The 26,250-nt window shown below is 29.9% G+C and overlaps 1 protein-coding gene across 1 annotated transcript in view; it reads left to right on the top strand.

The window, feature by feature from the left end:
- The window catches only part of LOC127277850 (UDP-glucose:glycoprotein glucosyltransferase), a 44,846-nt gene that overhangs the window by 5,725 nt on the left and 12,871 nt on the right, over positions 1-26,250 (top strand). The window contains exons 4-7 of the mRNA XM_051299240.1: positions 139-321; positions 447-619; positions 1,430-1,625; positions 1,698-1,911. Coding sequence (XP_051155197.1) covers positions 139-321; positions 447-619; positions 1,430-1,625; positions 1,698-1,911 — 766 coding nt within the window. The remainder of the gene's footprint in view (positions 1-138; positions 322-446; positions 620-1,429; positions 1,626-1,697; positions 1,912-26,250) is intronic.

Raw genomic sequence — 26,250 nt, 5'->3', positions numbered from 1 at the left:
TTTTACATTTTTCTAATAAAAAAGGGACCGCAAATTATGAAAAATTGAATTGTTCCTTGTGGAAATCTTTGTGGTTCTTTTTTTGTGATGTTTCTTAAATTGAAGAATTATTTTACAAAATAAATTTTAACATTGTAGGATGAATGGGAACACATAGATACTTACAGCATAGATCACTTTTATTCAGGAAAACAAAATACTAATAAATGTATTGTTTTATACGGACAATTAGGAACTGATAACTTCACAAGGTTTCACAAAACTTTAAAATCTATTGCTGAGAAACAAAAAATTAACTATGTTCTTCGTCACTACGTAAAGGTAAATTACTTTTTATTAATTTTTTGTCAAAAAATTATTTATTTAGCATCACAAAATCCCTGCGCCTGCATTTTAGTTTGATTATAAATGAGCATTTTTTTATCTCCTTAACTTCATAAATATAGAATAGATTGGATAGAAAATTACAATTGTCTGGTTATGGAGTCGAATTACAAATGAAATCTACAGAATACAAAGCAACAGATGATTCGGATATAAAGGAGAATCGTAAGGAAGAATCAGATGAAGAAAATAAAGGCGTTGAAGAATTGGATGGAATCAATTTTTCTATTTTAAAGTAAGTATATTTAAAATATTTCATGTATCAAAAAATTTTGTATATACTTTAAGTGTTACCTCCTATAACAACTCCCTCTTGAAATTGAAATTAATTATTGTTGAAAATCTTTTCCCTTAGAAATGTGAAGCTTCTAAATGACCCTAATAATTTTTAAAAAAATTACTACTTTCACTATAAAACAAAGGTATTTTCGAAAATCCTGGCCAATTTTAAGGCTGCCTTATTTTATTTACAATTTAATATTTGACTTACTTTTATCCTTTTGACTTCTCGATTTAATAAATATTTCATCTGATTGCTCTATGAGAGGATGATAAAGTAAAGAAACTACAATTTTGGCTGATTCTGGTGAAAAAAATGATATTTATAAAGTTTCATTCTTAAAAATCTACTGTTATTATTTTCACTGAATTGGTACAAATAAAAGGTTCGGATGTTCAATACAGTCTTGTAATATTCAGCTTGAGATTAATTTTCAAGGTTTCCTTCATCTTGGTCCTCGTTAATAATGTCTTCTTCACTTAATCTTTTTTGACTCGGGATCCCGTAATTAATATGCCCTTGATTAACGTTTATTTTGTGAAAAAATTGCCATTTTTAAAATTTTTTGTTCAATCAAAATAATCGTATTCTATACTGGTATCATAGTCATAAAAAAAAATTAAAATGTTTGTCCGTCAAAAAGTAAGGTCCTCCTATGAAGAAATTTTACAATTTCCTCATAAACAATTCCATCGCGCACAAAATATTTTAATATTTTATTTTTGACATTTAAAATAAATATTTGTTTTTACAATAAATTTTCAGAAAACTTTATCCAGATAAACACGCGGAATTAGAGAAGCTGCAGAATCATCTTCTAGAAACCAGTCATGAAATCGGTGCCCTCAAAGTTTGGCAGTTTCAGGATCTGAGTCATCAGGCGGCAGAAAGAATAATGAATTCCCCTTCGAGTGAAGCTATTAAAATTCTATTAGACATTGCTCAAAATTTTCCAATGCAGGTTCGTTATTTAATAACATTTTTCATTGAGAATATTGTATACAAAAGGGTTTTCTAAATCTGAATATTACAGGCAAAGTCGCTGATAAAATCAAAAGTGAATTCTGACATGAAAATGGAAATGAACTTAAATCAGCAAAATTTTTCTGCAAATTTAAATATCCAACCTACTGATACAGCTATTTTTATTAATGGCTTGTTTTATGATCTTGAAACAAATGATATTCTTACTCTTTTAGAATGTTTAAGAACTGAACTTAGAGTCATGGAGCCTCTTTCTAAAATTGGTAATTAATGAAATTAGTTCTTTATTCTTTGTATTGAAAATAATTTCTGTTGTGGTAATTGTAGTTTGGTTGGACTCTAGTTTCTAGCCACCGAACTGCTTGGTTGAGATTGCTTATATATCTTTTTACTTTGTACAGCAAAATAGTACTTAACTTTATGCAAATTTAAATGCAACAAATAACACTGCCCAGCAAATTTCAAATTTTTTTCTACGAATAAGATGAGACATAGTGCTTCCGAACGGATTTTTTGTGCTGAACACGAATCCGGGGTCGAAAACTTCCCATCACGTCACGTTTTCGAGAAAATAGGGGTTGAAACCCCTAAAAACAGGGTTTTTGGCCATATTTGAAAAATTATACAGCGAAAACCTGACGTGGTACAAACTTTGATGATATCAGAAATTAAAGGTTGGTTCATGCCCTTTCACACCAGCCCTATTCGAAATTGATCGCACTCACCCTTAGAGCAGGGGGTGTGTTTTTGTCTAGGGGTGCACGAAAAAAATGTAAACATAACATAAAAATTCAAAATGGATAACAATTCAATAAATCATAATAGTTAAGGGGTTTTCGGGGTTAAGGTTTGTACCACGTCAGGTTTTCGCTGTATAATTTTTCAAAAATGGCCAAAAACCCTGTTTTGAGGTGTTTCAACCCCTATTTTCTCGAAAACGTGACGTGATGGGAAGTTTTCGACCCCGGATTCGTGTTCAGCACAAAAAATCCGTTCGGAAACACTATGTCCCATGTTATTCGCAAAATCGATGCAGGGCAGTGTAATCGACATTTTTAAGAAAAATTAAGATTTTTTTACCACTGGATTCGTTTTGAAACGAGGAATCTAGCTGTAGTAATATTATTTTATAATATTAATTAATTTTGAAGATAATTAGTTCTTAATCATCAAACTTTTTTGAGATCGTGTTGAAAAGTCGGTACTTGCAGACCAAAAAGTTTTTTGAAATCTGATGTCAGATTCGTAATCAACGACCACAGAAAACCCCGAGTAACGAGTTTTTAGAGAATTTCAGAAAACTTTTTAAAATCTTTTTTCTATGTGTAATTTTTGAAACATTTTTGGCTTTTACACACCACTTTGAATTAAAAATAAAATTAATTACATCTTTATTTTGAATACCTTAAATTAGTATATTGATACTCTATAAAAAAAGGAAGGTAGATTTTAACTCCCAGCGCGACTCTACGAAAGTTCTACAAATTCCTTATCGGGTCCATAGAATGGACTATGGAAAATCTATTGGATTGTCCGTCTAGCTTGATATTCTAAGAATATTTTTATTACCTAAAAGCAACTTTGTCGTCCGCAAGCGCCCGACTACGTTGCTAGTGTGCATTAACCATATTTTTTATTCATTTTTTTTCAAAAAAATTTAATATTAGAAAAGTGAAAAAAATTTCTTTATATTGGATCTACCACCCAAGTAGCAAGGAATATTGCTCGAATGTCAAGCTGATATCAAGCGGCAATATTTTTGTGACATTCAGGCGATATCATAATGTCCTCTTCACGGGGACATTCCTCGGTGATGTATCTATATGATCTATGTGACGGTCTTTCACACAAAAAATGTAACGCATTACAAAACTTACATTCTAATTTATTAAACCTAAATAATTCTGTGGAACTTTACTTTCATTGAAATCTTTAAAAGACATTATTGCAACTCCTGCAGTTTTTTTATTCCAATTATCGTTTTTACATGCCAAATTCTTTTCTTGACGCACTTTCTTTTCATCTTCCGTTTCCGTAGAAAATTTTTTCTTCTTACATGACAAATTATTTTCTTGACGCACTTTCTTTTCATCTTGAGTTTCCATTGATATTTTGCTTTTCCCACATGCCAAATTTTTATCCTTGCGTATTTTCTTTTCATCTTCAGTTTTTATAGATAATTTCTTTTTTTTTGCATGTCAAATTTTTTTTGCGCTCTTTCTTTTTTATTTCTGTTTTATTACGATTACGTTTTCTCAATCTCTCATTCTCTTGTCTTCTTATTTTCTGCTCATATGTAACTTCGCGCCTTGCCTTCCTTTTTCTACCCTTCTCTTTAATTGCTCGAATTATCTTTTTATCATTTTCTTTACTCAGAAAATTCTTCATTTTTAAATATTCATGTGGTGAAATTTTGTTCACATTATTATCAGTTGTACGAATTATTTTCTTTTCACTAGTGTCATTTAGAGAATGTTTAATTTTTAAATTATGTGTTAATAGAACTCTGTTAATATTATTACTGTGCAAAGTATTAAAAACAGAACAAGAGTTTAAAATATAATTTTTATGTTCCTAAGTTCAATTTATGAAAAGACGGTTCTAATTATTCTCTATTATCGAATTCCTATTGTGAGACGTTCTTACTGCCAGAAAATGATTTAAGCGATTATTTTCAAACATTGACTTAAAATGGTTTCTCATTTTGTTATTATCAGTTTCATAATTTACACGGTTTGGCATTACGTTAAATAATACAGATGTTGCAAATGCTATTGCATATACTCCACACTAAACACTACCAAAAAGTTGTTGATTAACAGCTTCAAAAACTACTGTTGGTTTAAAAGGGAACAATCTAATTAAACATTTTATTTGATGCACATTTAAACACCCCTCATTATGGCTATCAAAAATATAAAGCCTTACTCTATCGTAATAAACATAAATTCAGTGACCATAACTGTTATTACCGCTAAAAAGTAATTGAATATGTTTATCACCTTCTCTAATTGGGACAATAAAATCAAGCATTTGTACATACAAAGTACTTTGCACATTGAAAAATGAATTGGAATCTTTTCTTAATAATTCTTCAAATTTGTACATATGCATGTAATTTAACAATTCATTTCTATTTTCAATAATTTTTAAATCTTTATCACTTAAAATAACATACTCTTTTATGTTGGCCATAGTATACTTCGTTTAATTTTATTTTTGATTGATGAAAATCTAAATATCTTTAACCCTTTTGCTCACTCTCTCTAATATAACCAATTTTGTCTTTAATTCAATACAACCAATTTTACCTTTTATTAAAAATAAGCAATTTTTCCTTTAATTCAATACAATTAATTTTACCTTTTACTAAATATAACCAATTTTTCCTTTAATCCAATATAACCAATTTTTACTTTAATCCAATATAACCAATTTTGCCTTTTATCCAATAAAACTACCAAATATCCAAAAGAATGAGAGAACTATGAGTAACTATGAATCAGTAACTACTGATCAGCCAATAAGTGCAAAAAGGACACTCTTAAATGAGTAATCAGTAGTTCATTAGAAATAACATATATACGTATTTATACCTGTATTAAAACACCGGAACAAATACCACAAAAAAACCAACCATTGGACAATAGAACCTTTGTTAATGGGGATTAACTCTGAGGACCCAGGTAATAATTTCTTTTTTTACATTTATTATATAGAAAAATAAAGATGTACCAACCCTTGGCCAATAGAACCTTTGTTAATGAAGATTAACTCTGAGTACATAATGAAATGTACAGTAGGTTTACATTGACATCGGCACGTCCGACGTCTCGAAATTTTTTCCGTGTATTATCACAAGGAAATATAAAGATAAAAGTCAAAAACTGAAGAGGTAATGTATATCTTTCTTTCTCACATCAAGGAATATAACATATAATTTTCATTTAATATTGCATTTCTCTATCTAGAGGATTCAAAATAACATAAGAATATCTTCGCCTAAAAATCTTACTCTTCTTTCTTTCTGTTTTCAAAATAAAAAAAATATGTATATACCAGTATTAGACTCTCAGAACAATTACCACAAACAATACCAATCCTTGGACAATAGAGCCTTTGTTAATGAAGATTAATTCTGAGGGGCCAGGTAATAATTTTTTAATTTTTTTATTAAAATTTTCTGGGGCTCTAATACAGGTAGGGGAGAGTGATAAACAGTGGGACAGTTTAAACAGTAGGTCACTTTAATTTTCTGAAAAACTACTTAAAGAAACTCGACCAAAATTTAAATGTAAACCATGTTTATGACAACACACTATCTATACGCATGCGCATTTATACTTACACAGCGACTAAAAATGTGATTTTTTTATGCTAAAAAACATTAAAAAATTCAAAATTTATAATTATTACAATTATTGTTCGGCAACATTTGAAAAATAACACTTAATCAGAGAACGACTATTCAAATTTTCCTCCAAATTGTTTTTATGTTATGACCAAATTATGACGTATGATCAGCAGTACTGTAAACGTAAAAAAAAATAATAACAATTTTTTATATGAAACTTGACATCGTATTATAAAAATGTAAAATATTATTAAAATATAAGTGTTTTGCAACATTTGTTAACGTTATTTAATGCAAAACATATATATTTATAAAGTATGAAGCAGAATATTATTATTGAAACAAATATTCATTATTTAATAATAGGTGTCCCACTGTTTAACACAAACCTTGAAAACAAGAAAAATGTATCAAGTTCCAAAAACTTGAAATTTTTCTATTTAATCACAATATAATTTAAATAGAATATATGCATTATGTGGAAAAGAGTTCAAACTTTATGGTAATACCAAAAAGTGGACAAAAATATATAAAATTGAAAAAAAGTGATCTTATGCCATTTTGAATTGTCTAGATAGAGAAACGCAATGTTAAACGAAGAAGTACTTATGTTATATTCCTTGGTGTAAGAAAGAAAGGTATGCGTTACCTATTCAGTTTTAGACTTTCTTTATAGTTTTTTCACGTGATAAAGGGAGAAAGAAATTATTACCTGGGTCCTCAGAGTTATTAATTAATCCTCTTTAAAAGATTGCAGGTCAAGCGAACCCTCATTTTTTGCAAAATAAAGATATATCTTTCTCTCTCCATAACTTGTTCCTTTCTCTGTCACCGAAAACCCAGCAGGGGTCCGGACGGAATGAATGAATGAATGAATGAATACCAAGATTATTATAGTTAATAACATCTCCTAAAACCTGCTATTATTTGATCAGCCTTTTTTCTTCCGAATAAGCAAAACTGACATTTTTGAGAAGCCAGACTGAAACCCAACTTAGAGAGACATGGATTATTTCTCTCCACCGCTAACTCCAGCTGTGCCTGTGCCGCATTAATGTCCTCAAATCAGACATACAGCAGTATGTCGTCAGCGAACTGCAATAAAACAATATATTTTTCTCTGTAAAGGCTATAATTTACCCCCACACCCTACGTACTTTCATTTTTAGAGAAATAGTTTCACAGAGTTCTTTAAATGATTTCTTTTTTGTTTTGTAAGGATCTCTAAGGTTTGTTTTTCTATATTTACATGCAATTCCAAGTTTACCCTATGAGGGTTTAAATGGTAAGCCTTACTGGCCATTCTTTTCTTTTGCACAGTTTCCTCACAATCCAATGACCTCCATTAGAGTTTTACCTTGGAAGTCGATTTTTTTTATCTCCTCGGAGTATAAGCTCCTGAGTCCGTCAAACTCGCTGTGATTATAGATTCTATCGATTTTTATTTCACCAAGCAATCCTCTTCTCTTTTTTTTAAGATCAGAGAATTCTTTGGTGACCAGTACATTAAATTTTTCCTAATCAACTTTATCGGTGCGTAATCGGCACGATCTTTCGCACACACTATCCAATATCAACGGAATATTTAAAGTCACTGGATAGTGATCACTGCCGAAAGATTCGTCTAGAGTTACCGATTGGCATGTCGTTGCTAGGGCGGTTGAGACTAGCTTAAGATCCAGCATCCCTGGATTGATATCCCGTGCAGGATTCAAAGTTGGCTCACAGTCATTGACGATAACAAGAACTCTAATTTCTTGAAACTGTAACAAAATTTTCCCTCCATTATTTAGTTTGAAAGGTTCATAGTTAGACAAGTGTGCATTGAAATCCTCCATTAACACTAATTTACTGTTTACAGTTACGTAATATAACAGTTCCAACAGATGGTTCAATGTCACCTACACATTAGGAGGTATATAAACTGATAGGACATAAAGTAAACCCGCGTTGGTTTTAACTCTTATCTCCACAGCTTCAAACAGTTCCTGCCAGTTTTAAGTTGCAAAAATAACTGTGTTCTAATTATATTGTAACCTTTAATATTCAAGTTTTTAATGTTTTGTGTTAGCCATGTTTCAGTAATAGATACTATATCCAAGTTCGTTTGATTAACTATTTGTTCTATAGTTGTATTTTATTATTTATTATTCTTGTAACGCTACAAAAATGGCGACGTGGCAGGAATGAAACTGAGTTGGAAAACTCCACACCTTGAGTTTTCCAACGACTCACAGTGGTCTGAAATCCGAATCTAGGTGGACAAAAGTCGAAAAATCGAAGTCATTAAATAAATTTTTTTTTGTGTGTAGTTATATTCTATGGTATCTAAACCATACGTTTTTGCTTATATAAACCTAAAAAAAAAATTTGTTGATGTGTAAACTCTTGTAACGTCAAGTTTCACGCATAGCTGGTTTTCGAGTGAAAATCAAAGCTTCAATGAAATGTATGTAGTAACATGATGCTGAAGTCCGCATCGTTTTTATAAACGAAAACGAAAAAATAATTAGACAATATCTATTAATTTTAGTTAAAATTAAAGTTATTCGGGGGTAACTGGTTTTTATAAAAGTATTAATTTCTTGAAAGTTTGTGCAAATCAAAATTAGAGATAAATTGACATGAAAAAATAATTTTATTTTAATTTTTCGTTTTTGAAAACCTTGCGGACTTCAGCCTCATGTAGTAATCTTTTAAATCGTCACATTTATATTAAATCAATCGAATATTAGTTTAAAGGTTCGATAAGTAGACTGTAAAATAGTGTAACATACATTACTTTATTTATAATATTTATATTTTAAACCCGCCCTTAAACGAAAGCTTTTAATTTCTTTTACATTGCAAAATTCAAATTGACAAAAATTAATTTCCTTAGATTTCCTTAAAAAGTTGTTTATGAGAAAATGTTCACTAATGCGTCCTTTTTCAGATATGATATACACTTATTACCCCTTTTTCGATATTTTTCATAGTTAAAGCGCGCGAACATGGTGATTTTCATCTCGAAATTGTCTAGACGAAACTCTTTGTTGAAAATTAGTTTGTTTAATGGTAACACAACTGTATGCTTAATAGTATTTTGGGTCGCTGATTATGAATCTGAAGACAGATTGCAAATAATTAAAAATGGCGGATCCAATATGGCGGACATCAAATTATAAAATACAATGGAAATTATAAAAATGAATGGCTTTAGACTATTGTTGACATTTTATTATTGATAACACCGTCCGACACGATTTTTCACACATGAAAAAATCAATGATTTTCAGAAACTAGGACCAAAAAAAAGATACCCGTGTCTGGCCGTTTTGCTAGATCAGGTCATTTTTTGCTTTTAGGGGTAAAAACAACCCTTAAATGAAAGGTGATAGGAAATCTTGTACAAATTAATAATTTTTTATGAAACCTGGTATCTCGGGGTTTTCCGGGTCACTGATTACGAATCTGATGTCATATTTTCAAAATTCAAAATGGCGGATTCTATATGGCTGTCGAAATTTATAAAAGTTCATCGAATTTACTTGAAACTTGTTACTTGAAGGTTTTTGGGGTCGCTGATAACGAATATGATGTCAGATTTTGAAAATTCAAAATGGCGGATCCAATATGGCGGTCGAAATTTATAAATATTAATTATTTTTTATAAAACTTGGTATCTAGGGGTTTTTGGGGTCACTGGGTACGAATCTGAAGTCAGATTTTTAAAATTCAAAATAGATTTAATAATGTGGAAGATTAGAAAACAATATATAAAAAATAAAAATTTCCACATATGTGTTTTTTGTATATTGGACACTTTTTTAATGGCAAAACAGGCTTTGTAGTAAGTAAGAATATTTTTATTAGATAACAGTAATAAGCTCAAGTAAGATGAATTTAAAGATGTGAAGTGATTGTTTAAAATTGCTGTGCAAAGTAAAAAAGTCTACAATTGTCATTTGTTTTATGTACTAACTATGCAACTGAAAACGAACATATAAACAACTGTCTAATCTTCCACATTATTAGATCTATTTTGAATTTTAAAAATCTGACTTCAAATTCGTACTCAGCGACCTCAAAAACCCCTAGATACGAAGTTTTATAAAAAATAATTAATATTTATAAATTTCGACCGCCATTTTGAATTTTCAAAATCTGACATCATATTCGTAATCAGCGACCCCAAAAAACCCCTAAGTAACAACTTTCAAATGAATTGGTGAATTTTTATAAATTTCGACCGCCATATTGGATCCGCCATTTTGAATTTTGAAAATATGACATCAGATTCGTAATCAGCGACCCGGAAAACCCCGAGATACCAGGTTTCATAAAAAATTATTAATTTGTACAAGATTTCCTATCACCTTTCATTTAAGGGTTGTTTTTACCCCTAAAAGCAAAAAATGACCTGATCTAGCAAAACGGCCAGACACGGGTATCTTTTTTTTGGTCCTAGTTTCTGAAAATCATTGATTTTTTCATGTGTGAAAAAAAAAGTTGAATTTTATCGGACGGTGTAATACATATATACTCCCAAAAAAAAAGTCAGTACAATTGATTGGAACATATTTGACAGTCAGTCAATTTAACAATGAATTACAGTTAAGTTATTGAGGGAAAGTTCTTTAACACCTTTTAGGAAAATAGATTTTTTCAAGACAATGATAATGGGTACACAATAATCACTTTCTCCATATGATGTTTTAAGTGTAAAATCATTCGACTTAAAATATTTTATTACTTGAATTTTAATTTAATATTTTCTATTATTATTAATAGCAATTAAAAACATTAATATAAAAAGTAAATGAGATTTTAAAGTAATTTATTATAAATTATAGAGGGGGAAGTTACTAGTTAAAAACGTGTACACTTGACTACCGGTATTACACCTCATATTACCCTTATTACTAAGTTATTATACGTTATTACAGAGTATTACACATTATTACAGAGATATTACAGATTTTTTGCGTTATTACAGCACCGTAATAACGCATTATTACACGGTATTACACAAGTATTACAAGAAGAGTGTACACTTGACTACCTGAGTAAATTCCCCCTCGTAAATTATGAATAAATATCATGTTTTATTAAAATCCATTAATTTTGCTTCCTCGTGTAGGAAGCTTTATAGTCCTTTCGTTTATAAAACTTTTCAAAGTGGCGGAAACAAATTTTTTTCTTTATAGAAACATGTTATATGAGATCCTGATCAATTGTCCGGATGTATGTGTGTGTGTGTGTGTGTGTGGATCCCTTTTTTGTTTAGAAGATAACTTTAACAGGTTTTAATGGATTTAGATAAAATTTGGTAGGCTCATTTATCATATTAATATCTCAAATCTGACCAAAGGATTTTAAAAAATACCCCAAAAAAAAAATTTTATCGTCTTTTTTCCAAAAATTTTTTTTTAATCGACAAAATTTTTAAATAGAAAAATTTAAGGTTATATATACCTAATAAAATCGTATTCCTTACGTCAAGACGTATCGATCGATATATATAAAGTATTCATTTGAGGTAAATTTAAAGAATTAATGAAAGTTAAAAAATCAAATATTCAAATTTTGGCTATAAAATTTTGTGATTTTTTAAATTGAAGTTTATATATGAAATAATTGTATTCCTTACGTTAAGACGAATCGATAGATATATATATAAAGTATACATTTGAGGTAAATTTAAAGAATTAATGAAAGTTAAAAAATCAAAAATTCACATTTTGGCAATAAAATTTTGCGTTCTCCACGAGGAAGCAAATTTTTTTGCTGATCGTAAAGAGGAAGCAAAATGTTCATGTAATGAACATCTGAATTTGCAACTTGTTTTTTAGATTGTCGTTCGCCATATTGGATCCACCATTTTGAATTTCTAAAAACTAATTTCAGATTCGTAATCAGCGACCTCAAAAACCCCTAGATACGATGTTTATTAACAAGGAGGGGGTCCTTTATGTTTATTTCATAAACATTTTGCTTCCTCATTGTGTGAAGCAAAAAGTTTGCTTCCTCGTGGAGGAAGCTATGAATTTCTCTAATTCAATAAATTGATTTAAAACATTTCGAGTTAAAAACTGATTTAAATTAATTACATTTTTTGAAAAATTAAGAAAATTTTAATTCATTTTGGGTGTAACATAGGGTAAGTCCGGGGGAGTTGGCCATAGTTTTTTTAAAGGCTTGTAAAAATAAGAAGAATGTGATTTATGTATTAACTTTTATTGCTAATTAAACATTGAACATTTAACTTACAAATAATAATAGAAATGATAAATTTTTTAAATGTAAACAATCTTAAAATTAATATTTTTAAAAAAACACTTTTGGCCATCTCTCCCGGAATGTACGGGGGAGATAGCCATAGGCGTATGGGAGATATGGCCAATACTTTAAAATCATTCTTTGGCTTTTCGCTTTATCAAAATTCTTAATTTAAAGTGATTAATATCTTCTTTTCTTCTTCTGACCACATTTAGAACATTTATCATTAAATTCAGTGCAATTTTCATGAAGCCAAAGGTGACAATCATTGCACTGAATCCAGTCTTCGATAAGCGCTCTCTGTTTGTCTGTCTCACCAACACAACAAGTCTACAAGGTATTTTTTTGAGATATCAGAGTGGTTTCCAATTTATTTTTGTGTCCTGAACACAATCCCGGGTTACAAAATTACGTATCACATCAGGATTTTGAGTAAAGTGGGGGTAAAGTCTTCAAAACTCGTGTTTTTGAAGGTTTTAAGTATTTTTTTCTCCTTAACCTGACGTGATAGAGACTTCTATATAGGCTTAAATTAAATCATATATCTTACACTTTAAGACTTATATGCGCAAGGAAAAAAAATTTGAAATAAAAATTAGGTTCAAGTCACCTAAAAAGATTTTTGGGGTATTTACCCCCATTTTTTTCAAAATTTCAAATTTTTTTAATCCTGCGTAAATGAGTCTTAAAATGTACGATCTAAGCTTTAATTTAAGCACATATGGAAATATCTAGCACGTCTGGTTAAGGAATAAAAAAATAATGAAAACCCTCAAAAATACTGTTTTTGGTGACTTTACCTCCGCTTTATTCAAAATTCTGATGTGATACGCAATTTTGGAACTCGGAATCGGGTTCAGCATACAAAAATACATGGGAAACCACTCCGCTATATATATAAAAAAGTGTTATTTTGTAGACCTGTGTTATGATTGTTTATAAACGTTTTTAAGATTTAATCACACAATAGTGATTATTTTATCCTGATTTGATCATATTTAAATTTGAAAATCTTTGTTGGAGTGTCTTGTTGTAATATATGTCATAAAAAATGTCATTTGCCACAGAATTAATGTTTTTTTTAGCGAACACACGAATCTCAAGGGTGGCAATAACTTAAACAGTATGGCCATCTCACCTCGAAAAAACATGGCCATCTCTCCTAATGTCAGGAGACAAATTGACACAACTAAAATATAAATAAGTAAATAAAATTTTTGAATAAATGTAAAGTTATGACAAAGCTTGGGTCATGTACTTTACAAAAAAACATGAAATTCAAAATTATTCTATAAAATAACATTACACCAGTGAGAAACGTAAACTCATCACTTTTTTTCCGAACTAGTCAAAATAACAAATCAGATTTTTACATACTTTTTCAATATTTTTCGTGAAGTTTTTTCTTTTAATTGTGTTTTGCCACAAGACAAAGCGAACTATTTTTTAATAAGCGATACCTAGCAGCAAATTCTATAAAATATTTGAATTGGCCATCTCTCCCGCATGTCCAACTCCCCCGGACTTACCCTACTTATTACAAAATTTTTCTCTTATTTTCATGTGTGTAAAAATAATAAAAAAAATTTTTAAATCGACCCTAAATTTAAAAAAATTTAATTTGTTTATAAAAAATCGATGTTTCTTATAAACAAATTCAAAATTTTTTTTTCGTTAACATATTTTGAAAATTGATGAAAAACTGAAACTTTTTTGTATCTTGGTCATAATTCCTAAATTCAATGCTTTTAGAGTTAGATGTCATTAAAATTAGGAGTATTTTAAAAATACTCTGAAAAAATCAGATTTTTAAAAATCCATAACTCGAAAATTTGAGCACTTATAAAAAAATACGTAAACCTTTTTTTCTATAAAGATCGAAAAAAAATATATTTACCGAATTTAAAATATCATATGTAAATCTCACGTGGAATCGCCCATATGTTACACCCAAAATGAATGAAAATTTTTTTAATTTTTCAAACAATTTAATTAATTTAAATCAGTTTTTAACTCGAAATGTTTTAAATCGATTAATTGAATTAGAGAAATTCATAGCTTCCTCCATGAGGAAGCAAATTTTTTGCTTCACACAATGAGAAAGCAAAATGTTTATGAAATAAACATAAATGACCCCCTCCTTGTTTTAGTTTGACGTCAGCCATATTGAATCGGCCATTTTGAATTTTTAAAAACTAACTTCAGATTCGTAATCAGCGACCTCTAAAACCCCCGAGTAACAAATTTCAGCCCAATTCGTGGAAGCTGTTTTGTGAAAACAGTTTTGTCAACCTAGATTCGGGTTTCAGACCACTGTGCTACTCACGGAGACACGTTTATTTATTTAGGGAGCATCCATGACGCCAGGTAGGGTATTTTTCCTACCCGGATCCCCGATGAACATCAAAACCACTGTGCGTGACCCAGACTAGCTCGACTTCCGAGCAAGTTTTCTTTCCTCTTGATACGACCGGCGTGATTCCCACAAACAAGAATGAGAGAACGACACAATTTTAACACTAAACACAGAAAATTTATATTGCAATTACTGCTGTTTAACGATTTATTTAAAAAAAGCACAAAACATTGTCGAGAAACCAGTCGACCCGGCAGAATTTGAGGTTAGGAGTCGGTTTTTCCCCCCCGCAAGTCACCAGCTAAGCGAAACGGAAAGAGACTATCCTTTTAGCTATTTCGCCAACTTCCATAAATCCATCTCATCGAGGGTCCCTTCTTTTTAGTTTTTTCTTCGAGTTATTGTTCCCTTCTTCGGCCTCCGTGCACCGGAGATAAAGACGAGTAAAATTGTTGACTGTGCATGGTCAAACTCAAACTGCTGGAATGGCGTTTCTTCAGAATTTAGCAAGCTGGCGTGAGATGCGCATTTTGGGTTGCGTCTGTAGGCGAGATTTGGTCCGTAATGTAAAGGACCCCGCACTTTTTACATTGAAAATGGCTTTCAGCCAAAGCTTTTGAAACTCTGTAGTTTTGTAGTTTAAGGCTTCCTGAACAACAAATCCTTATGCCAAAATTCAATCCTATGAGTAGTTTTTTAGCTACAGAACTTTAAAGTTAAAAAATAATAACGTAAAAATAATGTATTTATGAATGTTTTCTTTTTCACAAATGAATCAAAATCTGTTAATCGGGGGTTTTCGGGGTCGCTGAATACGAATCTGTGCTCAGAATTTCGGAATACAAAATGTCGGATCCAATATGGCGGACGCGCTTCGGAAAATAACTTGAATTCACCTCAAAATGAATTCAAGTTATTTTCCGAAGCGCGTCCACCAGTGGTGCCGTAATTTTCCCCAAATCTCAAATGTCATAATATTCATTTGACATAAAACCAGTTGACATAACCAATATTTGTCATAATTTTTTTGGTCATAATTTTACTTTAGCATAAATTTTAATTGACATACTAATTATTCAGCATAATTCGCATTTGACAGAATGTTTATTTAGTATAAGTTATATTCGGTATAACTTTCAATTGTCAAAATTTTTATTTGGCATAATATACATTTGTCATAATCTTTATTTGACATAATTTTCATTGATCATAATTTTAATTTGGCATAATTATCATTCATCATAAAATGTATTTGATATAATGTTCATTCGTCATAACTACTTTTTGACATAATATTTATTGGTAATAATTCTTAACTGGTATAACGCTAATTTAACATAATGACTATTGGACATAATGCTCATTTTTCATAATTCTTAATAATCATAACTGTCATTTGTAATAATCACTGTTTGATATAATGTTTATTATTAATAATCAGCAATTGACATAACGCTTATTTAGTATAATGTGTATTTGACATAATGTTCATTTGTCATAATTTGCATTTCACAAAATGCTTATTTGTCATAATTCTTATTAGTCATAACTTTCATTTGTCATAATTTTTATTTGGCATAATTATCATTTAGTATAAAATATATTTGATATAATGTTTATTCGTCACATCGATGGTTTAATATAATTTTCATTTATAATAATTCTTAATTGGCATAAATTCAATTTAACATAATTGTTATTTGATATAATATTAATTTGTCATAATTTACAATTCTCATAATGCTCATTTGTCATAATTCTTATTAGTCATAACTGTTATTTGTCATAATTACTGATTGACATAATGTTAACTTTTTATAATAAGCACTTGACATAATGTTTATTTCGCATAATTTAAGTTTGACATAATGTTCATTAGACATAATTTTAATTTGACATAATGTTCATTGTTCATAATTTTTATTTGTCATAATTATCATGCAGTATAAAATGTACTTGATATAATGTTCATTTGTCATAACCATTTTATGACATAATGTTTATTTGTAATAATTTTTAATTGGTATAACACTAAATTAGTATAATGTGTATTTGACATACTGTTCATTTGTCATAATTTTCATTTGACATAATTCCCATTTGTCATAATTTTATGTGTCAACGATTTTTTGCTGTATCTTCCCATCCTTGGTTTTTTAATTAGTAGTTTGTATATGTTGGTAAAGTAGATTAGGTGGCGCTGTCTAATATTTCTGAAATTAATTCTATCTTGCTTTTAAATATGAAAAATTACTTTTTTTTCCAAGTTACAATTTTAATATTGTACAATTCAATTACATTTTTTTAAAAATAATATGACAATTCATATTAATAATGATGACATTAAAAAATTGTACAATATTAAAATTGTAATTTTCATATTTAAAAGCAAGATAGAATTAATTTCAGAAATATTAGACAGCGCCACCTAATCTACTTTACCAACATATACAAACTACTAATTAAAAAACCAAGGATGGGAAGATACAGCAAAAAATCGTTGACACATAAAATTATGACAAATGGGAATTATGTCAAATGAAAATTATGACAAATGAACAGTATGTCAAATACACATTATACTAATTTAGTGTTATACCAATTAAAAATTATTACAAATAAACATTATGTCATAAAATGGTTATGACAAATGAACATTATATCAAGTACATTTTATACTGCATGATAATTATGACAAATAAAAATTATGAACAATGAACATTATGTCAAATTAAAATTATGTCTAATGAACATTATGTCAAACTTAAATTATGCGAAATAAACATTATGTCAAGTGCTTATTATAAAAAGTTAACATTATGTCAATCAGTAATTATGACAAATAACAGTTATGACTAATAAGAATTATGACAAATGAGCATTATGAGAATTGTAAATTATGACAAATTAATATTATATCAAATAACAATTATGTTAAATTGAATTTATGCCAATTAAGAATTATTATAAATGAAAATTATATTAAACCATCGATGTGACGAATAAACATTATATCAAATATATTTTATACTAAATGATAATTATGCCAAATAAAAATTATGACAAATGAAAGTTATGACTAATAAGAATTATGACAAATAAGCATTTTGTGAAATGCAAATTATGACAAATGAACATTATGTCAAATACACATTATACTAAATAAGCGTTATGTCAATTGCTGATTATTAATAATAAACATTATATCAAACAGTGATTATTACAAATGACAGTTATGATTATTAAGAATTATGAAAAATGAGCATTATGTCCAATAGTCATTATGTTAAATTAGCGTTATACCAGTTAAGAATTATTACCAATAAATATTATGTCAAAAAGTAGTTATGACGAATGAACATTATATCAAATACATTTTATGATGAATGATAATTATGCCAAATTAAAATTATGATCAATGAAAATTATGTCAAATAAAGATTATGACAAATGTATATTATGCCAAATAAAAATTTTGACAATTGAAAGTTATACCGAATATAACTTATACTAAATAAACATTCTGTCAAATGCGAATTATGCTGAATAATTAGTATGTCAATTAAAATTTATGCTAAAGTAAAATTATGACCAAAAAAATTATGACAAATATTGGTTATGTCAACTGGTTTTATGTCAAATGAATATTATGACATTTGAGATTTGGGGAAAATTACGGCACCACGTCCACCATATTGGATCCACCATTTTGAATTCTGAAATTCTGAGCACAGATTCGTACTCAGCGACCCCAAAAACCCCTAGTAATGATTTTGAAGTGAATTCAAGTGATTTTTCGAAACCGCGTCCGCCATATTGGATCCGCCATTTTGAATTCCGAAATTCTGAGCTTAGATTCGTACTCAGCGACCCCGAAAACCCCTTATTAACAGATTTTGAACGATTTTGATTCACTTGTGAAAAAGAAAACATTCATAAATACATTATTTTTACGTTATTATTTTTTAACTTTAAGGGGGTAGTCTGATGTTAAGGCCTTTTTTAGGAGCTTATTTCAGAATTTATTTTTATTATAAAATAAAATATAATCACACCAAATCTTTTAACATCGTTTTATTCTCATCTTGAAGTGTTGAAAAAAATTATAATCGATTATTTTTTACTAGACATTGTTATTTATATTTAATATTAATGTTTATATCAAAAAAATGCTGGTGCAGGTGATTTACAAAAATCTGTTCGACCGATTGCTCCTATTTTTTTTAGCTTATTTTACTCAAGTATGGCTGTGGCCCGTACTAGAATTACGCAATTTTAATGATAACTTTTTTTATTTTTAACTTTTTGTCAATAAAAAAGAGACAATTTTTGAATCTTTTTGCTTACATAGTCCCCTATTTTGTTATTTATTAACAAAAATGTTTTATTCTAGTACGGGCCAGAGCCATGCTTGTGTAGAATAAGCTGTAAAAAAATTGGAGCAATCGGTCGGATAGATTTTTGTAAATCATCTGCGCCAGCATTTTTTTTGTTATAAACATTAATATTAAATATAAATAACAAAATCTAGTAAAAAATAATCGATTATAATTTTTTTCAACACTTCATGATTAGAATAAAACGAAGTAAAAAGATTTGGTGTGATTATATTTTATTTTATAATAAAAAAAATTCTGAAATAAGCTCCCAAAAAGGCATCGAAACACCAGACTACCCCCTTAAAGTTCTGTAGCTAAAAAACTACTCATAGGATTGAATTTTGGCATAAGGATTTTTTGTTCAGGAAGCCTTAAACTACAAAACTACAGAGTTTCAAAAGATTTGGGTGAAAGCCATTTTCAATGTAAAAAGTGCGGGGTCCCTTGTCAATCACAGGCTTTGAGTGCAATAAATAAATAATGTAACAAGCATTCGATGGATGCAGTGATCCTTACCACGATCGACTCGTCATATTTAATAGAATAAAATTACGGTCCGATGGTACATTATCCGAAAAACGTGGATTCTCAAGTTTCTCTGAGAAAATACCAATTTGGAAAAATAAACAGCTTTTTTAATTTTACTCTCAATAATAGGGTCAGTCTCGGGGTCAGTCCACTGAATTTCGTCTAAAAGTGGTTGCAACCAAATTTTTAAAAAATCTAGTTTTTATATATAGTATATGAAACTCGATGATTCCCTGAGTTCATTATCCATAATATTTTGGTAAAAATTTTATTCCCTTTAAAAATATTAATTATCAACTGTAGATGGTTAACAATGAGATTTCGTAAACTTAATTTTTTCAATTTTTTTAAAAACGGTATTGAAAAAATATTAAAAATTAGATGTTGAAACTCATCAAAAACATAAATCACTTTATTCTAAAAACAAGAAAAAAAGAATTATAACAAGAAATTATTATTTTTATATGATATATAATTTTTAAAAAAATTTTCTTGAAAGAATTACAAAATTTTTTTTTACTTATAACTTTTTTGTCGGTGCTCCGAAAAATTTGAGGTTTGCACTTAGATTTTTAATAATATTCTTTACTTTCTATTAAAATCTCATGAAGGTATTTTGCTTCGTTTTAGAGGTATTAATTCAAAATTTTTTATTCTTGTAAGGTTAATTAAAAAACTTAAAGTTAACTGACCAATTTGAAATCCCTACATTTTAATATATTTTTATACAAAATGAAGTAGTTTGAAATTGGTTAGTTAACTTTAAGTTTTTAACTAATCTTTTTGAATAAAAAAATTTTGAAAATAAATATCTCTAAAACGAAGCAAAATACCTTCGTGAGATTTTAATAGAAGGTAAAGAATATTATTAAAAATCTAAGTGCAAAACCTCAAATTTTTCGGAGCACCGACAAAAAAGTTATAAGTAAAAAAAAATTTGTAATTCTTTAAAGAAATTTTTTTAAAAAATTATATATCATATAAAAATAATAAATTCTTGTTATAATTCATTGGTTCTTGTTCTTAGAATAATGTGATTTATGTTTTTGATGAGTTTCAACATCTAATTTTTAATATTTTTTCAATAACGTTTTTAAAAAAATTGAAAAAATTAAGTTTACGAAATCTCATTGTAAACCACCAACTTTTAATAATTAATATTTTTAAAGTTTTCCGAGCCGGACAACCACAGAGGTTCCTCAGGCCGGAACCTTGGCTTCGGGAATGGGTCAAACGGATCCACCGTTTCCGGTGCATCCTCCAAAGCCGAAGAAACTTAGTCGAGGTCCATCGGTGCTGTAGATGACCCAAGTGCGGCAGTCTCCTTTGGGACAGCTGCCAACAAATCCACCTGCACCCCTGCTTCCACTATGTGGATTTCGGTTTGGATAGTCTGGTCGTTGGTTCTGTCAGCGGCCTATCCTGGAGTTCGCTTGGCAGTGACACTCTCCCTGCTAGGTCCGTTCGCCATCATGGAGGACATTCCGCGTCGTCGCGATGACTATAACGGACAGCTACCTCCTGTATAGCACGAATCATGCCCGGTTTATACTGCTTGAGCCAGACTAGAGCGGATAGGAAAGGGCAGATTGGGTCCCAGATGGGGTCTTCCTCAAATCGGACTTGGACTTCTTCCGGTGGTCCCCTGATTGCGTCCGGTCCTTCATTATCGGGCTCTGGCGGGTTCCAGGGTGGAGGTGTTGGTATAGAGGGAGCCTTCAACTCCACCGTATCATCTTCGGAGTCGGATAGACTCTCCGCTGGCGATGATGGGTCTTGAGGTGTCTCCTCGATGTCCATATCCCCGTTTTCAGTATCCGACCAGTCAATTACCTCAATACTTAAGGAATTTGAGCTGGTCGAGGGGTTGGGGTTGGCGGGGACTGGAATTTCTTCATCGGAATACGCCAACAGAAAGTCCTCGAGATCACCCACATCCCGCATCTCCTCATCAGATTCGGAGAGTTGAAGAATTTCAACTATCTCCAAATCCTCCTCCGAGTGAATAGTGCTGTCTGCTTCCATTAGATGTACAATTGTAGTACAATTGAGAGAACAATAACCGCTCTGCAGCACAAAAACAGTACAAAGTTTTTTCAAAACCACAGAAAACAAAAAGTCAAAAAATAAAAAACTGCACCAACTTCACTTCTGTAGCCAAAAAATAAAAATGAATTTGAAAAGAAAACAAAACGACAGCACTGAATTAACAAACAAGAGTTTGATTAATTAAGTAAAAGTGTCTTCGCGAAGCAAGGTTCTTCCTTGTAGGGGTGATTTTTCCCACCTGATTGGTTCCCCCCGAAATTAGCATAAGTGGAGAAAAGAAATAAGCACGTGGCCCTTTACTCATTTCAAAATCATTAATATGAATGTAGGACAATTGCATAATTTTTTCTTGAGATCTTTTTGGTGCTATAAATTCTAAAAAAAGAAAAAATTTTTTTGATATGATCCTTTCGCTGGAAAAACGGCTTAAGTCGATTTTAGACATTTTGTGAAAACTTAAATTAAGGATTCATTTATAAGTTATAAGAGATTTAATGCATTATTATCCATATTTCCTTTTCTACTACAAAGGTATACTACTAGTCAACAAAATTTCATAGTAAGAGCAAAGATTTATGTATTATTATTAATTTAAAAAGTTAACAAACATAGAAAGACTAAAGCCGTTTTTCGAAACATCGAATGAAGAATTCAACAAATAATTGTTTTTAGTCAGAAAAAGTTGAATACATATGTCACAAATAATAATTATTTGTTACTTTCATATAGTCTTTATTCAAAATTTATAAATAAATCTTATATTTGAAATAACGAAGGTTTTACATGACATTATAAACCGTTCGTTGGAAAAACGTATTTTAAAAAACTGTTTCTATCGTATTATTTATCATATAAAGTATAATAATTAATTAAAATTGTTGATTTACTAATCATTTTAAAGTTTTATTTCGAATTTTAAACTACGCATTATTAGTAAACTGCGTCACGACATTCGGCCGGCGCGTAGTTTAAAATTCGAATTAAAACTTGAAAATGATTATTATACAACAATTTTAATTGATTATTATACTTCATATGATAAATAATACGGTAGGAACAGTTTTTTAAAATACAGCAAACGTTTTTCCAGTGAACGGTTCATATACATTCAGTGAGCATTTTGACAGATGAGGAACAGTTTGATGACGACGAGCTGTCCCAGTAAAAAACTAATTCAGATGAATTGAAATGAATTAACTTTTTTGGCAAGGTCCAATTCGTATTTGTATCTAAGCAAGATTCAGTGAAGCAATTTATATATTCAATTCAATTCGTACCAATAAGTTTTCATCGGTTGAGAATTCAAACAAAATGACCGACTCGTCTTTTGAATTTGTGGGGACGAATGATTATGCACCACATGTCAATTAACCGAACAGTCATTTAACCGAAATGCAATTAACAAAAGAGCCAATTAACCGAATTGTCATTTGACCGAAACGTGACTTAACCGATTGTCATTGAACCGAAAAGTCAGTTGATTGAATTGACAATTAACAGAATTGTCGTTCAACCGAATTGACATATTACCAAAATTTCAAATAACCGAATTGCCAGACAATAGAATTGTCCTTTAACCGCCAAGTCAAGTAAAAGAATTGTCATTTAACCGAAACGTCAATTAACAGAAATGTCAATAAACCGACATGCCATTTAACAGAAATGCCATTTAACCATCTCGCCAAATAAGAGACTCGCCAGTTAACAGAATTGTCATTTAACAGAAAAGTAAATTAACCGAAATGTCAGTTAACCGAAATATCAATTAACAGAATTGTCATTTTACCGAAAAGTCATTTAACCTAAATATCATTTAACCGACACGTCATTTAACAGAATTATCGTTTAACCGAAATGTCATTAAACCGACACCATTTTAGAATGTGAGTTCACTTTCTACTGAGTATATATTTTTGTCGGTAAAGTAAACCTAGAGGGAGATCTGCACACTTTCTTATATTATAGTGCCCTCTAGGTTTACTTTACCGACAAAACCATATACTCAAAGAAAGTGTACTCACATACTAAAATGGTGTAGGTTAAATGACATTTCGGTTAAAAGACAATTCTGTTAAATGACGTATCGGTTAATTGACTTTTCGGTTTAATGACAACTCTGTTAATTGACGGGTCGATAATATGACATGTCGGTTAACTGACGTTACGATTAAATTACAATTCTGTTTCCTAACATGTCGGTTAATTGGCATTTCTGTTAATTGACGTGTCGTTTAAATGCTGATTCTGTTAACTGACGAGTCGGTTAATTTAATTTTCTGTTAAACGACAATTCTGTTAATTGGCGTGTCGGTTAAATAACAATTCTGTAACTTGACTTGGCGGTTAATTGACGTGTCGGTTATAGGTCAATTCTGTCAAATGACAATTCGGTTAATTGCATTTCGGGTAAATAACTGTTCGGTTAATTGACATGTGGTGCATATTCATGCGTCCCAATTTGTGCTGACGATTTGAAAAAAATTAAAGCTCAAAAGTTTGTTCATTGAATTAGTGCGAATAGAGAGTTTGGAAGTTGAATACAGCTTTGTCGAATTTAGGAGAATTGCAACATAGTTCCAATTCAAATTTGTCGCTAAGCGGGATTCACTGAAGCCCGTCAGGGTGTATTCATTTCAATTTAACTGAATTAGTTTTCATTTGCTGGGTTATTAAGACTTCTTGTTTGATATATCAGTGCCAAAAAATTTAATAATATTTTTAGAATAGGTTTTATTTTTTTGAAATTTAGTTTTTGCAACTAAAAATATGAAAACAAATAGATTATCTTCGTTATGAGCAATTCCATGGGATGTAATCACAAGAATTTTTGATGATTGGAGCAATTTTATTGAAACCTTGTGAATATGTTCCTTTATTTGTACAGAATGAAAGCCACAAATAATTTTTCAAAATTTTCAAAATTTTTTGAGATATCTCTAATTAAAAATTTATGTCATTTTTTTAAAAAAAACCATGTAACTTTTTTTCTTGTTATCCAAATGAGATCAATTTTTTTCAAAATTCTCACAAAAAGATGCTATTTTAAAAAATGTAATGTAATTTCTACATAGGAATTCATGTGGATTCTTATATAATTTCTTACATGTTTTTTCATCAATTTCTCATATCCATTTCCTTCATAATTACCAACATTAAAACGTATAAAAAATATCATATGAAATCCTAAAGATTTCCTTATATAAAATTTTACATAAATGTATTAATGTTGAAAACCATATGGGATTCCATGTGGATTCTTAATTAAAAATCAAATAATATTACTGCAATTTATCTGAAAAGAATATAATTTGTGCTTTGCAATACACCTTCTGAGGTGTCATGGCTACTGCTGCAGTATAAGGAAAAATAGTTTTTCACTATTTTCCTTATAACTTCTTTATTTTTTATAGAATTAATTCCAAACGTTTAGAAATACTTCTTTAATATGTAAGGAAAAACTTTGACGCCAGAAGTTTTTCCAGAATGAAAATTCCCTCGATAACTTTTTCAGTAGAAGGTTGAAAAACACATATTTTCAAAATTAAAACTTTATTATTATTTAATATTAAATAATAACAATTTTCTTGATTTTTTTATGATTGTCGTCTTTAATAGTATAAACTGAATAAAATGCACCAAATTTCAAAAAAAAATCCATTAATATTTGGCAAAATTACGACGAGTTATGTTTTAAAAGTCCATTAAATTATCGTAAAAAAATTTTCTCCTTTTTTACCTCTATTAATTTTAATATTCGTTTTATAAAAAAATCTCAAAGGAAAAAAAGGTGCGGATTTTCATTTCCTACATGATAGCGTTTTTAAAAATTTGAATTTTATTTTTTTCCATTTTTGAACCACCAGACTGGTTGCAAGGCGGCTGCCTCAAACGTAAGTCTCCTTATAGAATCGGGGTCCTCAATTATCTTCAGTTTTTTATTTAATTTTCAAAATTGTATTCATTAAATTGTTGTTGGATTGATTTTGTTCGCGAGTACTATTGGGAGAAAAGGACAACGAAGAATCTCTTGGTCTTTTACTTTGTGACTTTTACCCTTAACCCCTTCACAGTCAATGACGTGTATACACGTCATGGCATAAGTGGGCTCAAACTGTCGATGACGTGTATACACGCAAGCTGATTTGTGGCTATATAAACAGACATATTTGTCCCAAAATTGTTACTCGGGGGTTTTCGGGGTTGCTGATTACGAATCCGAAGTCAGTTTTTAAAATTTTAAAAATTTAAAATGGCGGATCCAATATTGCGGACGACTTTTTCAAAATTTGATCGGTTTCGCTTGAAACTTATTACTCGGGGGTTTTCGGTGTCGCGGATTACAAATCAGATGCCAGTTTTCCAAAATTTTGAAAATTCAAAATGGCGGATTGTTTTTTACTGTCTTGATTCACGTTTGTCATAGTCTGTACAGTACTGTCACTGTCTTTTCGTTGAAGGCGATTGACTGTCAATTGTTTTCGTCATTGCGTTGTTTCTGTGTCGAATGTGTTATTTTTATGCTTCTTTTCACTTTCAAAAATTGTCTCATCTCTGTTTTACTAAATCGATTAGCAATTGTTTTTTACAGTCTCGATTCCCGTTTGTTATTGTCTGTACAGTACTGTCACTGTCTTTTTCGTTGAAGGCGATTGACTGTCAATTGTTTTCGTCATTG

Source organism: Leptopilina boulardi, unplaced genomic scaffold (genome assembly GCF_019393585.1).
Source record: "Leptopilina boulardi isolate dan_hultmark-lab unplaced genomic scaffold, ZJU_Lbou_2.1 LbouV2_187, whole genome shotgun sequence".
NCBI classification, from domain to species: domain Eukaryota; kingdom Metazoa; phylum Arthropoda; class Insecta; order Hymenoptera; family Figitidae; genus Leptopilina; species Leptopilina boulardi.
The sequence above is the reverse complement of the archived record's forward strand: the minus strand, read 5'-3'. Positions and strand labels throughout refer to the sequence as shown.